At 42.7% G+C, this 16,871-nt stretch overlaps 1 protein-coding gene across 1 annotated transcript in view; it reads right to left on the reverse strand.

The window, feature by feature from the left end:
* Positions 1-16,871, reverse strand: part of DCP1B (decapping mRNA 1B) — a 68,301-nt gene that overhangs the window by 555 nt on the left and 50,875 nt on the right. Inside the window, exons 7-8 of the mRNA XM_070756476.1 lie at positions 15,610-16,434; positions 3,373-3,621 (exon numbers count right to left, since the gene is read on the reverse strand). Coding sequence (XP_070612577.1) covers positions 3,373-3,621; positions 15,610-16,434 — 1,074 coding nt within the window. The remainder of the gene's footprint in view (positions 1-3,372; positions 3,622-15,609; positions 16,435-16,871) is intronic.

Genomic DNA, 16,871 nt, shown 5'->3' on the forward strand with positions numbered 1-16,871 from the left:
AGTTCACATTGTGCTGTTAGCATAAGTTAGCATGGATTTTGAACCCCAGGCTTTACAAACCTGGAGCTCTGGGGAAATTCTAGCTCAGTGATGGTGAACTTTTTTTCCTTGGATGTCAAAAGAGCATGCGCGTGCACTACCGCACATGCGTAAGTGCCCACATCCATAATTTCCCCCAACTTCCCCCAACCCCCGGAGGCCCTCCAGAGGCCAGAAACAGCCTGTTTCCCAACTTCTGGTGGGCCCTGTAGGCTTGTGTTTTGCCCTTCTGTGGTGCCAAGGGAGGGTAAAAACGCTCTCCCCCATCTCCCCAGAGGCTCTCTGGAAGCCAAAAATGCCCTCCCAGAGTCTCTGAGTGAGCCAAAAAGCAGCTGGCCGGCACACACATGCACTTTGGAGCTGAGCTAGGGCAACGGCTCATGTGCCAGCAGATATGGCTCTGTGTGCCAGCTGTGGCACCCGTGCCATAGGTTCGCCATCACTGTTCTAGTTTGTGGCAAAATGTAACAGGAGTCTGTTTGCTGGCACCTCAAAGCACATTGTCTGCTTATGGCCAACATTTCCCTAGAGTTTGCCCTTGCATTTGCAACATTATGAATGCTGTACTGTTCATTGTCTATGAACTACCACATCATGTAAACTGCGCACGTACATAGCTGAAAGTTGCATAGAGATAACATTCTTATAAGAAAGCGGGCTGGAAAATAAGTTTGGATTAATGGATTGATTCACTCGTGGTAATAAAGTTGGCTTCTTTCGCTCCTACGATGGTCTCTGCTTATCTTTGAACCCTTCCCCGTTCTACACACACATATAAGCATATGAAAACAGATTAAACAGACACTCCATGGAAAAATAACATTAATTATTATGTAAACTACATACAGATATTCACAAATGTTTAAAGAAAAAGAAAAAAGGGCGAACAGAACAGACATAACACACAAAGATCAGACAAATAACCCATGTGATTTTCTCCCTAACTTATCATCTTGTAAGCTACCCTGACAATGAGATGGGCAGCATAAAAATTTAATAAATAAATACCTTTGAAAAAACATATGTGAATATGTTCTCAAACAAAACACTGGGGAATACTATAACTATCATAGCTAGGCTGCAAAAATCCAGATTCATGTAAAAATGTTATATAACTCTCTGCTGTCAGTGATCATCAAAAGTTTTGCAGCCCAGATATAAAAACTCTAGGCCTAAGGACGTGATTGTGAACCTATGGCATGCGTGCCACAGGTGGCAGATGCAGCCATATCTGTGGGTATGCAAGACACCGCCCTAGCTTATCTCCAGCATGTATGAACCGCTATTAGGATTAGTCCCACTTTCCTCCAACTTTCTTTTAAATGTCTTTGTGTTGTTTTGTATATTGTGTTGATCTATGTATTTCAATAAAAGTTAAATTAAAAAAAAAAGAACTAGAGCTGCCCGTGCAGCGCATGGTAATGGCAATCCGCCCCTGACTATAATAGACACATAGAAACATAGAAACATAGAAGTCTGACGGCAGAAAAAGACCTCATGGTCCATCTAGTCTGCCCTTATACTATTTCCTGTATTTTATCTTACAATGGATATATGTTTATCCCAGGCATGTTTAAATTCGGTTACTGTGGATTTACCAACCACATCTGCTGGAAGTTTGTTCCAAGGATCTACTACTCTTTCAGTAAAATAATATTTTCTCATGTTGCCTTTGATCTTTCCCCCAACTAACTTCAGATTGTGTCCCCTTGTTCTTGTGTTCACTTTCCTATTAAAAAGACTTCCCTCCTGAACCCTATTTAACCCTTTAACATATTTAAATGTTTCGATCATGTCCCCCCTTTTCCTTCTGTCTTCCAGACTACAGTGATCCCTCGATTTTCGCGATCTCGTTCTTCGCGAAACGCTATATCGCGATTTTTCCCACCCGATGACGTCACTCTCTTCCTTCCTTCCTCATCTTTCTTTCTCTCTCTCTTTCTCTATCTTGCTTCTTCCTCTCTCACACTCTCTTCCTCCCTCTCTCATCTCTTTCTTTCCTTCTCTCTCTTTCTCTATCTCTCCCCCTCTTGCTGGCGGGCGGCGGGCGGGTGGCGGGCAGGCGGCGGGCGGGCGGGCGAGCGGGGGCATCAGCGAGGAAGACCCAGGGAAGGTTCCTTCGGCCACCCAGCAGCTGATCTGCTCGGCAGCGCAGCGAGGAGCCGAATCGGGGTTTCCCCTTGGCGTGGGCGGCGGGGAAACCCCGATCTTCGTCTGCTCGCTGCTGCTGCGCTCCTGAGCAGATCAGCTGCTGGGCGGCCGCAGCAGCAGCGAACAGACGAAGATCGGGGTTTCCCCGCCGCCCACGCAAAGGGGAAACCCCGATTCGGCTCCTCGCTGCGCTGCCGAGCAGATCAGCTGCTGGGCGGCCGCAGCAGCAGCGAGTAGACGAAGATCGGGGTTTCCCCGCCGCCCACGCAAAGGGGAAACCCCGATTCGGCTCCTCACTGCGTTGCCGAGCAGATCAGCTGCTGGGCGGCCGCAGCAGCAGCGAGCAGACGAAGATCGGGGTTTCCCCGCCGCCCACGCAAAGGGGAAACCCCGATTCGGCTCCTCGCTGCGCTGCCGAGCAGATCAGCTGCTGGGCGGCCGAAGGAACCTTCCCTGGGTCTTCCCCGCCGCCCACGCAAACTCCACCATCTGCGCATGCGCGGCCATGAAAAAAGGGTGCGCATGCGCATATGGTGTTTTTACTTCCGCAACCCTACATCGCGAAAAATCGATTATCGCGAGGGGTCTTGGAACGGAACCCTCGCGATAATTGTATACAGATTGAGTTCATTAAGTCTTTCCTGATACGTTTTATGCTTAAGACCTTCCACCATTCTTGTAGCCCGTCTTTGGACCCGTTCAATTTTGTCAATATCTTTTTATAGGTGAGGTCTCCAGAACTGAACACAGTACTCTAAATGTGGTCTCACCAGCGCTCTATATAAGGGGATCACAATCTCCCTCTTCCTGCTTGTTATACCTCTAGCTATGCAGCCAAGCATCCTACTTGCCTTTCCTACCGCCCGACCACACTGCTCACCCATTTTGAGACTGTCAGAAATCACTACCCCTAAATCCTTCTCTTCTGAAATTTTTGCTAACACAGAACTGCCAATGCAATACTCAGATTGAGGATTCCTTTTCCCCAAGTGCATTATTTTACATTTGGAAACATTAAACTGCAGTTTCCATTGCTTTGACCATTTATCTAGTAAAGCTAAATCAACCAAAGGTATAATAATAATCATAATAATAATAATAATAATGATGATGATGATGATGATAATTTATTAGATTTGTATGCCGCCCCTCTTAGATGGCTAAGAGTTGAGGATGTCCTACCTGGATCAGATGCAGAAGCGCTTCCTGCAGCTGTAACTTGGTTAATGGGCTGCTCTTTGCGACGGCTGCTTCTGAGTTCTGTAGAGGCAGAAGGAAGTTTGCTGATCCAGAAGTACTTTCTTGATTCGTGACTGGCAGCCATCCACTTTCACTTGGTTTTGGCAGCTGTGGGGCGGTCTGACTAAATACCATTGGGGACATCAGCAGGGATGGGGCTATAGTAGCGGGAATCCGCTGTGGGGAGATGACCTGCTCCCAATACACAAGGAATTATGCATTAATTCATGATGACTGCATGAACTCAACTCATAGATGCACAGAGGTCGAATAACGCTAATCTCAGCATTAAAAACAGATGGGTTGAGGCAAACAGGTTTTACTTTAATAAAAGGAAACCGATTCTCTGGATTGAAATCACCTTGAGAAGACAGTATCATATCTTGGAGGCAGCAATATTCTTATAAATCTGGGATTACAGAATCATTTCTGCTTTGAAGAGCAGGGCAATTTATTTTATTTATTATTTATTAATTGGATTTCTATGCCGCCCCTCTCCGAGGACTCGGGGCGGTTCACAACATATAATAAACAATATACAATATCTTGAATCCAATTAATTAAAAATCCAAAACTCCAAAAAAGCATTTAAAAAACAATCATTCCATACACTCAACAAACTGAATAAAATTTGAGTTTCATAAAATAGCACTCTCTGAATTAAAGGAAATACCGTACAAAATGCTACAACATTCTATTGTACATAAATGCAGGAGTTTCCCCACTCATTTACATATTCATGTCTTTTTTCATATATTAGATCCTGCCTTTCGGTTAAGGACTCAAGGTGATGTACTTACCATTTTATCCTATTAGATTGGGTTGAGAGAGAGAGAGAGAGAGACCCACGCAAAGTGAGCTTCTGTGCTCCAGGGCAGACTACAATTTGGGTCTGTCTCCTAATGCCAGGCCAAGTAATAAATAAATATATCCCACACTATCTTTAAGAAAACAGCTGGTTTTAGAGAAAAGATGTCTGAAAATAATTTGGATTTTGCAGTCTCCCATTTAGCTTTTATTTTATTTATTTTATTTATTTATTGGATTTGTATGCCGCCCCTCTCCGTGGACTCGGGGCGGCTAACAACAGTGATAAAAACAGCATGTAACAATCCAATACTAAAACAACTAAAAAACCCTTATTATAAAACCAAACATACATACAAACATACCATGCATAAATTGTAAAGGCCTAGGGGGAAAGAATATCTCAGTTCCCCCATGCCTGACGGCAGAGGTGGGTTTTAAGGAGCTTATGAAAGGCGAGGAGGGAGGGAGCAATTCTAATCTCTGGGGGGAGTTGGTTCCAGAGAGCCGGGGCCGCCACAGAGAAGGCTCTTCCCCTGGATCCTGCCAAACGACATTGTTTAGTTGAGCCTGTTGAAAGTGATTGCATTATGATCCTAATTCTTGGATATAAGTGTTTAAGTATTTATTCTCTGTCTGTCTGTCTGTCTGTCTGTCTGTCTGTCTGTCTATTATCTATCTATCTATCTATCTATCTATCTATCTATCTATCATCTATCGAATTAGGGTCATAATGCAACCACTTTCTTGAAGTTCAACAGGCTGAACAGAAACTTAGCTGGGAGACCTTGGAAATCCAAATTAATTTCAGACATTGTCTCTCGAAAACCAGCTGTTTTCTTAGAGATAGCGTGGGATTTTTCATTTGTTTACAAAAGCCAGTATTTCCTCGACTACATCAAACCAGAGACTGATGCAGGGTTTAAAATTAAAAAAAATATTAAATGTTGCTGTACTAATGCATTCGGTCACAGAGTCCAAGATGCCAAGCATCACGTTAAATTAAATGAGAAAGTGCATTAGCTGCCAAATCTGGTCTTCGATACGCATTTCAATTCATTAGAGAATGTTAATTCATTTTATCCAAAGCCAGGGTTGGCTGCCTATGGCCTCCAGTTATATATTTTGGCAGCACCTGCTGTGTTATGAACTACAGCCTCTTTCGGAAAGCAGGTTGTGTATCACACCACATTATCATGGTCAGAACACTGGGAGACAGCAATGAAATACCACACAGATGGCCGGATCATCCTGCTGACCCCCACTGACAAGAGACACATTTTGTAATTAAACAAGAAAACTTGATATGCAGGTTTAGCTAGAAAAGTATTTCTTTCGGACTAAGAACATCTGAAAAGTTATCAAAACATAGGAATATTTTGATATTTTTTTTCTTATCCTTTATTACAAGTAAGTCAAGGCAGTGAACCTACCCTGATTTCCCCACGATAATTTAGGGGTAGTGATTTCTGACAGTCTCAAAATGGGTGAACAGTGCAGTCAGGCGGTAGGGAAAGCAAGTAGGATGCTTGGCTGCATAGCTAGAGGTATAACAAGAGGGAGATTATGATCCCGCTATATAGAGTGCTGGTGAGACCACATTTGGAATACTGTGTTCAGTTCTGGAGACCTCACCTACAAAAGATATTGACAAAATTGAACGGGTCCAAAGACTGGCTACAAGAATGGTGGAAAGTCTTAAGCATAAAACGTATCAGGAAAGACTTAATGAACTCAATCTGTATAGTCTGGAGGACAGAAGGAAAAGGGGGGACATGATCAAAACATTTAAATATGTTAAAGGGTTAAATAAGGTTCAGGAAGGAAGTGTTTTTAATAGAAAAGTGAACACAAGAACAAGGGGGCACAATCTGAGGTTAGTTGGGGGAAAGATCAGAAGCAACATGAGAAAATATTATTTTACTGAAAGAGTAGTAGATCCTTGGAACAAACTTCCAGCAGACGTGGTAGATAAATCCACAGTAACTTAATTTAAACATGCCTGGGATAAACATATATCCATCCTAAGATAGAATACAGAAAATAGTATAAGGGCAGACTAGATGGACCATGAGGTCTTCTTCTGCCGTCAGACTTCTATGTTTCTATAATAACCCTGCGAGGTGGGCTGAGATGAAGAAACTGGCCCAAAGTCACCCAGCTGGCTTTTATGGCTAAGACAGGACTAGAATTCAGTCCCCTGGTTTATAGGCCAGTATTTTGACCACTGGGCCAAACCGGTTCTCTAGTACATGCGATATTCCACCACAACCCAGGCATAGTAATGGATGTAGGGGCTCTTCGTGTGAGATGGATAAATTTAAACGTGGGAGATATACGGAATTAATTTTCAGGAAACTACTTATACATTTCTTGTGCAAAAAAAAGGGGGGGGGACCCAGGAATATGTGGTTTAATGTTTTAAGGATAAGATAGAATAAACCAGGGATGGCAAATTTTTATTCTCCCGGGTGCCGAAAGAGCATGCGTGCACGCTATCGCAAATGCGCAAGTGCTCACACCCATAATTCAGTGCCAGCAGATATGGCTCTGCATGACACCTGTTGCACCCGTGCCATAGGTTCACCATCACTGGAATAAACTATAGAAAGAAGAGAGAGTCATGATATAATTTAGAGGATAAAATATAAAATATATTACAATTACTATGAAGATTGGAAGCCACTTCTTATATCTTTTTAATATGCTTTTTTAACCTTCCTTCCATTTTTTGTACTTTTTCTTTTATTTTTCCTGGCTCTTTCTTGTTCTACTTTAGTTCGTCAGTTCTTACGACTGTTAAATCTTTAAATAAAAGCTGTATTTAATACCCCATTGTACAGCCAGATCTACAGAACATATTCCTTACCCAAGGTCCCTTGATTTCAAGTGATAGTTCTTTTACTTCTACCTTTAAAAAGGCGAGGGGGGGAGTTTGGGTAACTGAGCATGCACAGTATATTCTCCATTCAACTAAATTAAAACCCTGGGAGAAAATAATCTTCTATCAGATATTCCAAGTACGTCCATATAATAAAACTGCTGAAACTAAGAAACTATTTTCTTTATTGTTTAAAGGGGTGAAAAGAAGAGTTCATTGACTGCTGAAATTGCATGCAATTATTTGGGGAGTTTCTCTCCACTATTTTCAATTCCATTTGTGTTCCCAAAATACCAATATCCATATATTCCTATGGAGGAAACTTTGCTTCCTGACAAGTTCTCTATGGAGAGTTTTTCCGAAACACCTTGCTAGAACTAAACATCAGAAAATCCCAACTGGATCTAACCAAATCTATCTATAGCCAAACACCACTCATTCATCACAAAATCTCCATAACTGTAAAGGCTACACACTTCAAACTTGGCATGTATGTTTATCTTGGCTTCTAGGTGCTCGCTAAGAAAGGATTTTTTGAAATGACCATTAGATCATTAGTATTTCTTATACAGTATTATATTAACACACCCTGATGCTAAGAGTTAGATGTTCTACTCCTCCTTCCCACCTAAAAAGAACTCTGTTCTAACTGCCGCTTGCCTTATATTAACACCCTATGATGCTACCCCTTTGCTAAACCCGGTGTGGGCATAGCCAGTGCGTGACTCATCCGGCCTGCGGGCTGGGAATTTAGACATTCTACTCCCCCTCCACACCTGAAAAGAACTCTGTTCCAACTGCAAGTTGCCTTATATTAACACACATTCATTTTCAAGCTATAAGTGTCAATGTATCAAGCCCGATCATAACTCATTAATTTTCTAGCTTTAACTGTCAATTTATCAAGCCCGATCACATAGTTTTATAGCAAAGCATGGGTATCCGTCTACTAAGTAGACTAATAAATTAACAGTCCAGCAACCTGATTTAAGACTCTCACCAGCAGGATAGGAAAACAATAGTGTTCTTACCTGGTTGCTTCCAGAAACTAATAATTAAGGCTACCCTGTCTGTGATCCAAGAAATAATGCCACTAAGATGCATAGTCATTGGAAGCTCCAACTTCCATGAATTTTTCTAAGAGGCCCCCTATTAAAATCATCCTAATGGGTGAACATCACCACATAGGATGGCATCCAATTTCCTAATTTAAACGTGCATTTAGTGCCCTTCATTTCATCCGATCTGAATCTGCTAGTATTTTAATTCAGTTGAGGATTCCAAAAAAGTAACATACATCTTTCCTTTATCCATTTTTGTGTATGTGGTTTTATTGGAAGGCAGTGTTGGAGTGCCTTTAAATCAATATTGACGCCTGGCAACTGTTTAGATAAGCATAGGAGAAGGAGTAGCAGAATCTGGGGGCAGAGATAAATGAAGGATCAGCCTAGAATCTTGATGTAGCTACAAGTGAACAAAGTCCAACCTCCATTGAATTTCTTTGATCCTTATCTAATGCCATTCATTGAGAAGATTCTTGTGTATAGACATGACTGGCAATAAATTAGTTTAGTGGGATTATCATGAGCAGACCTGATTTTTCATGCCTGACAACAGTGTTTTAAATTTTCTTGGCCATGTTTTTGGATGTGCTTTGCTTTCTAGGATTGAGAAAGGAATTGGCCCTACGCTACTCTTCTCAATTTGTACCTAAAGTGGGACTACAACTCACAGTCTCCCAGTTTTTAATCTAGTATCTTGATACCCAACTAGGCTCTCTGTATTGGCCTGTAATTTTTGAATTTACCCTCAATCCCTTTTAAAAATTGACCACTTTCCACCACTGCCCTAAACACCGTGCTAATAAATGTGTTCTTAGTAATTTGCACATCTTAAATATTTAAAATAGAATAAACAATTTCCCATATGAATTCTTTAAAAATGTTTAGGTAGCTTGCCATCTGGCACCAGTGAGTTGCTTGCTTTTAATTTGTCAATAATCCCTAAAACTTCAGCTCCTCATTCACCATCTGTTTCATTTTCCTTATTGCAAAGAGCCAAGTCAGGCACATGGTATATATATACCTCTTTCGCGATGAGAACATGTGAAAAATTGAATTTCTTGCTGTAACTTGAATATACATTTCATACTTTATTGACCCAAGGCCAAGCTGAGTCCATTTAAATGAATTTAAGTTGAATTAACCTTTTTTAAAACCGTACAGTATCTATGTATCTGATTTAAATTTCATCAGCTATGTCTATTTTCTGGATAAATTCAAATCCAATTATGTTCTGTTTTTGTTAATTGCTTCAGTAACATGCATTTCCACCCTGCTGAGACTCATTCTACGGATTATGGTTTTGAAGCCATATGGAGATGCAATACAAGCCAATTTGAAATGAGACTTATGAGATTCCGACTGCAAAGGAAGCACAAACAACAGAAACCCTAGTTACTGAAGGAAATCATGATGAGTTCTTTAAATACATGTTTGCTCAGTTCAATATTCAAGATGTTGCCTAGGCAACAGGCAACACCCAGCAGACTTTGTAAAATTTGGTCCACTGTCCTTTCAAAGACTGAGACCAGATGCAATTCACATAGAAACATAGAAACATAGAAGACTGACGGCAGAAAAAGACCCCATGGTCCATCTAGTCTGCCCTTATACTATTTCCTGTATTTTATCTTACAATGGATATATGTTTATCCCAGGCATGTTTAAATTCAGTTACTGTGGATTTATCTACCACGTCTGCTGGAAGTTTGTTCCAAGGATCTACTTCTCTTTCAGTGAAATAATATTTTCTCACGTTGCTTTTGATCTGTCCCCCAACTAACTTCAGATTCTGTCCCCTTGTTCTTGTGTTCACTTTCCTATTAAAAACACTTCCCTCCTGGACCTTATTTAACCCTTTAACATATTTAAATGTTTTGATCATGTCCCCCCTTTTCATTCTGTCCTCCAGACTATACAGATTGAGTTCATGAAGTCTTTCCTGATACGTTTTATGCTTAAGACCTTCCACCATTCTTGTAGCCCGTCTTTGGACCCGTTCAATTTTGTCAATATCGTTTTGTAGGTGAGGTCTCCAGAACTGAACACAGTATTCCAAATGTGGTCTCACCAGCGCTCTATATAAGGGGATCACAATCTCCCTCTTCCTGCTTGTTATACCTCTAGCTATGCAGCCAAGCATCCTACTTGCTTTTCCTACTGCCCGACCACACTGCTCACCCATTTTGAAACTGTCAGAAATCACTACCCCAAATCCTTCTCTTCTGAAGTTTTTGCTAACACAAAGGTAAACTTCACTAAGGTAAACAATTCTAGGGAACAGATTTTGGGAATGTGTTTATTATCAAACGTCTGCTCTGATTTGGCTGAACATCTGTAAATGTGAATCTGCCAACATTATTTGACGGAAATGTTTGTCCTTAGCTAGGGTGGCAAGTAAAGTCTATGTGCAAAGCACCGTGATACAGGACAACATTAATAATCAGTCCATTGTCTTCATAAATGTATATCTTTCTGCATAACGGGGATAAGATATTTGAAATTAGGCATTCTCCTTATGTTTGGCCATGGCTTTTGGGTAATAATAATAATAATAATAATAATAATAATAATAATAATAATATATCCAAAGTGCAGACTCTGTAAAGAAACAGATGAAACAATCGATCACATACTCAGCTGCTGCAAAAAGATCGCACAGACTGACTACAAGCATAGACATGATGCTGTGGCACAGATGATCCACTGGAACTTGTGCCGGAACTACCATTTACCAGTGGCAAAGAACTGGTGGGATCATAAGCCTGAAAAAGTGGTCGAAAATGAGCAAGCAAACCTACTGTGGGACTTCTGACTTCAGACTGACCAAATTCTGAAGCATAACACACCAGACATCCTGATTGTGGAGAAAAAGAAAGTATGGATCATCAACATCGCAATCCCAGGGGACAGCAGAATTGAGGAGAAGCAGCTAGAGAAAGTGAAATGCGAAGATCTAAAAATCGAGCTGCAACGACTCTGGCATAAGCCAGTGAAAGTGGTCCCAGTGGTAATTGGCACGCTGGGCGCAGTGCCAAAGGATCTCAGCGGACATTTGAAAACCATTGGAATTGACAAAATCTCCATCTGTCAATTTCAAAAGGCCGCTTTACTGGGATCGGCAAACATAATTCGCCGCTACATCACGCAGTCCTAGGTGCTTGGGAAGCGCCCGACTGGTGATGAAATACGAAATCCAGCATAGTGATCTCATTTGCTGTGTTGTGTTGACATAATAATAATAATAATAATAATAATAATAATAATAATAATAATAATAATAATAATAATAATAATATTGGTAGGGACCTTGGAGGTCTTCTAGTCCCACCACCTGCTTAGGCAGGAAACCCTACACTATTTCAGACAGATGGTTGGGAATGCTGCATCATGACAAATGAATCCTGAAAGGAATCCCGGAAACATAAAGATCTCCAAATCCTGGTTATGGAATAAAAGAGGCCACTCTCTAGGTGTGTTTTTTATTATCTACCAAATACATAACGTCACAAAGCTGTCCTGAGCTGTTGTTATTTTCTACTTCATTCTAATGAAAATGTTGTAAGCATCCTTTCTTTAAAAAAAAAAATCCTTAAACAGAAAATGAGTCATCTGTTCAATTGTTGTTTTTCATCTCACTTGTGCATTCCCACCTTACATTACTTCAATTTACAGAGCTTGAGAATAAGCTCTTTCTCCAATTTTACTTGTAAACAAATACAGTGATACCTTGTCTTACAAACTTAATTGGTTCCGGGATGAGGTTCTTGAGGTGAAAAGTTTGTAAGATGAAACAATGTTTCCCATAGGAATCAATGGAAAAGCGATTAATGTGTGCAAGCCCAAAATTCACCCCTTTTGCCAGCCGAAGCGCCCGTTTTTGCACTGCTGGGATTCCCCTGAGGCTCCCCTCCATGGGAAACCCCACCTCTGGACTTCTGTGTTTTTGCGATGCTGCAGGGGAATCCCAGCATGGGAATCCCAGCATCGCAAAAACAAGTGCTTCGCTGGCAACGGAAGTCCGGAGGTGGGGTTTCCCATCGAAGGGAGCATCAGTGAAATCCCAGCATCGCAAAAACACTGAAGTCCTCGAAACCCCATCTCTGGACCTGTGTTTTTGCGATGCTGCGATTTCACTGAGGCTCCCCTTGCTGGGAAACCCCACCTCCGGACTTCCATTGCAGCATCACAAAAACACGGAACACTGAAGTGTTAAACATGCCTGGGATAAACACATATCCATCCTAAGATAAAATACAGAAAATAGTATAAGGGCAGACTAGATGGACCAGGAGGTCTTTTTCTGCCGTCAGACTTCTATGTTTCTATGTTTCTATGAAGTCCGGAGGTGGAGTTTCCCATGGAGGGGAGCCTCAGGGGAATCCCAGCAGCGCAAAAACAGGTGCTTCGCTGGCAACGGAAGTCCGGAGGCGGGGCATCCCAGCAGCAGCGGTGGGTTTGTAAGGTGAAAATAGTTTGTAAAAAGAGGCAAAAAAAATCTTAAACCCCAGGTTTGTATCTCGAAAAGTTTGTATGACGAGGCGTTTGTAAGACGAAGTATCACTGTACTTGGCTTTTACCTGCTGGATTGGGTCTGACAAATCCATAACAAAATGAATAAACCAAAGGCCAATTCCTCCTAAGAATACAGGAGGAGCTTCAAACTGTTTACTAGGAAGCAGGGAGGTTGGAAGGGGAATCGTATTATCATTTCAAAATGCCTTTTGAAAAGTTCAACAAGAAGAGTGACAAATAGAAGCAAATTCACAAGAGGGCTACCAAGCTCAAACTCAAGCCCATTCAAGAATGGTTGAAGGATCTGGATATGTCTGGTTTACAAAGATGCATGATAGCAGCCTTCAAGAATCTGAAGAACCATCACACAGGAATGGTCTTGTTTCAGAGGTGGCTTTCACACACTGTAACAACTAGATCACCCATCAACAGAAATGTGAGCACATGTGTGCGTCATCACAAAACATGGCAATTCACTCACACACGCCATTCACACATATGTGCGATGTCAAACACGGCCATCTGCACATACAAATTACATCCAACGGGATTGCGTTGAGCAGGCACCACAGGTTGCCACTACCAGTTCACCTGAACCGGTCCAAACCGGCTGAATCCCACCACTGGCTTGTTTTCTATTCTATCTAGGCCAGTGTTTCCCAACCTTGGCAACTTGAAGATATCTGGACTTCAACTCCCAGAATTCCCTAGCCAGCATTCACTAGCTGGGGAATTCTGGGAGTTGAAGTCCAAATATCTTCAAGTTGCCAAGGTTGGGAAACACTGATCTAGACATAACTAGAAATAGGGATGAAAATGGCAAGGGAAAGAGAATCAGATTAGAGATCAGGAGGAACTTTCCTACTGTTGGGCAATAGAAGAAGTTGCCATGTAAAATGGTGAGTTCATTGTAGGTCTTTTAAGAGAGGTTGGATGAGCATTAGATCCTTCACTCAGCAGAGGATTCAGCTGGATCAGTGTTTCCCCTTCATGGCAATGGAATTCTGTGATTTGAAGTCCATGCCCTTGGAAATAGACATAGTTGGAAAACTGTCTACTAGGTTAAGGGTCTCCAACCATGGCAACTTTAAGATTTGTGAACTTCAATTCTGGGAGTTGGTGACCTCTGTATGGTTCCTACAAACTCTATATTTCTATCATTGCAAGATTCACGCAAATGCAGGTTGCCAACTATAGTGTTAGCTTTAGAAAACCTGAAATGTATTTATGTATGTATTTATAAACTGATTAAGGCATCCAAGGGTCTTACCCAACAAAGCTACATTTCCCCCCCTAAAAATAATCTCATCTGGGAGGTGGGGGAAAGTTTCCCAATTGCAATCCTAGGATTTCTAAATCCTTCTTCGGAATACTTGGAAAGACACTAAGACTTATCCTGTGCTTTTTAAAATAAGCTGGGAGAAGTATTTGCAAAACAGTAATGTGACTAAAGGATTAGTGCAGTGATGGCGAACCTTTTTTTTCCTCGGGTGCCGTGTGTGTTATTGTGCACGTGACTGGTCACACCCATAATTCAACACCTGGGGAGGGCAAAAACAGCTTCCCCCACACCCTGGAGGCCTTCTGGAGGCCAGAAACAGCCTGTTTCCCAACTTCTGATGGGCCCAGTAGGCTCGTGTTTCGCCCTCCCTAGGCTCCAAAGGCTTCCCTGGAGCCAGGGGAGGATAGAAACTGTTGTGGTTAGCTCTGGCCCAGCTCCTGCCCCAAGGACTGTGGATGTGGGGGAGACATCCACATGCTGCGCTGTTTTGCCCCCGGTGGAATCTGCTGATGAAGGCTCCTCTGACCAAGAAGACATGAGTGACAGGGAGGAGGAGAGTAGGGCAGACAGCTCAGAAGGAGATCAATTATCTAGCTCCTCCTTGGATTCAGAACAAGAGTTAATGATACAGCCACGCATGCGGAGAGCGATGCATAGGCAACAACAACTGAGAGATTATTATCAAAGAAAATGAGGCCACCTGTGGTTGGGTGGGGCTGTGGTAATTAGTGAGGCTGCTATAAAGAGCAGCCTGTGGGTTTGGCCATTGTGGAGGATTATCTGATCGTTGTGTTTCGTGACTGCTTTACTGACTTGGACCTTTTGCGTGCTGATTTCCCCCCGCTTTGAAACTAAACCAGGGCAAAGTGTGTTTCACTTTGTGAAAAAAGGACTGTGAATTGCCTCACAGCTGCAAGCTAAGTATCACAGAACTGATAAGGGACTTGTACAAATTACCAGTTTGTTTGGAGACGAGTGCTCTTTGCTATCCCAAAAGAGGGCTTGGTTTAAGTGAATTTTCATTATAAAGAACATTGTTTTGAATTTTCAAACATGTGTGTGTCTGAAATTGTATATGTGCATTTTTGGGAGGATTCTACCAGAGAGCTCGACAGAACAGAAACGCTCTTCCTTATTCTTTTTGAATTGTATTGTTTTTTTATTTGTGAATAAAAACTTTTTTAGAAAAAAGAAACGCTCTTCCCCATCCCCTGGAAGCTCTCTTGAAGTCAAAAAAGCCCTCTCAGAGCTTCTGTGCAAGCCAAAAATCAGCTGGCTGGCACACATATGCACGCTAGAGCAGAGCTAAGGCAGATATCGCTCCACGTGCCCCCTGTGGCACCCGTGCCGTAGGTTCGCCATCACTGGGTTAGTGCATTACTCCTTGTGTTAGAAAAGATCTGCTTATGTCGTTCAAAGAGAAACTAAAAACAATGCTGAAACAGAACGAACAATTTGAAGAACATCAGATGCTAGATCAGTGGTGGGAAATTACGACCCCTGGGACTTCAACTCCCAGAATTCCTGGCACAGCCATACTGGATCAGGAAGTCTGGGAGTTGAAGTCCACAGGTCATAAAGGGGCCATAGCTGCTCACCCATTTTAGGTGCTATTGCATTTATCGCCGATTTACCTGAAGAAGAGCAGTCTGCTTTTCCATAGCTGAAGACTTGTCCATCCAAGCATCCAAAGGTTTCAGGGTGGCAGAGGCCTCAGTAACTACCGGAAACTTAGCAGCTAAAGTCGGCCGACTGGCTATGTGCAACTGTTGTTCCTGCTGCACTATCTGCAGTTTCTTCAACAACTCCTGGGGTGAAATTATGCCAGAATTTCCTGAGTGGTTCCCAGCATGTGACTGCTTAGGAGGTTTGGACTGTTCTTTACCCACAGCTTGGTTTGGCAGGGAACCATTGAAATACATCATCGGTGGCTTTATTGCACTGTCTACCTGGGCCATCAAGGAGATGGCTGGAGTCCTGCTGAAGGCCGGGGCAGGTGAATTTGCTAGTCCTATGCTGTTAGCTTCCACTTTAGTCATCTGTTCGGACTGGCCCTGCAACTGCTTGAGCAGGCTCCTTGTGCAAGCGGTATTCTGGGCGGGACGAGAACTCCCGCCGCTCTGTGACGTCACGGGCTGGAAGAGTCCAGACAAAGCTTCCCCCACGAAAGGGTGGCCGCCATTCTCGCAGAGGCGATTCTCCGGGAGTTCAGAGACTGGGTGAAGCTCTGCCCCGCGCACCATCAGTTTTTGAATGGCCGGGCAGAGCTGCTTTTCTGTAGTGGGTGAGTGTCTTCTGGGTTCCTCGTAGGAGAAAGAGCGCACGACTCCCTGTCTCAGAGGGAAATTGTCTTGGCGGAGTTTCTGAGATGGGTCTGAGACATTGTGGTACAGATGAACGTTTTCCTGCTTCCCAAAGAGAGTCATAAGGGACAGGTGCCGCGGCTCAGAATTTGTGTTCTGCAAGAAGAAAAGAAGAATTAAGACCAAATCAGATTTGACTTGCTGCATTAGCAACGACCGCTAGAAACAAATCCTCACCTAGGAACCTAGGAGGGGGGAAATGAATAGACAGTCGGGAGGGGAAACGCAGGAGACCGGAGTTATCCCCTACTTATGTTGATTTGCTTTGAGCTAGCCATGGCTAGAATTTCGTAACACAAGGCAGTGAAGTCACATTTTTCTGGCGACCATAAGCCTGATCCTTAGGCACACACACTTGCCCAGTGATATCGTGGTGGAATTTCTGGGTAGAGCAGAGGGGGAGTGAAGAGGGGGTCCAACTTGGAATCACTCCGCGGGAGGAAGCAACAGAGGTCACGACCGTTAGAGCCTTTATCTGCCTGTCCCCAAGACAATGCAGTTTGTCTGGCAAAATTCTTGAATCACAGTAGAGA

This window comes from Erythrolamprus reginae, chromosome 6 (genome assembly GCF_031021105.1).
Source record: "Erythrolamprus reginae isolate rEryReg1 chromosome 6, rEryReg1.hap1, whole genome shotgun sequence".
NCBI classification, from domain to species: Eukaryota; Metazoa; Chordata; class Lepidosauria; order Squamata; family Dipsadidae; genus Erythrolamprus; species Erythrolamprus reginae.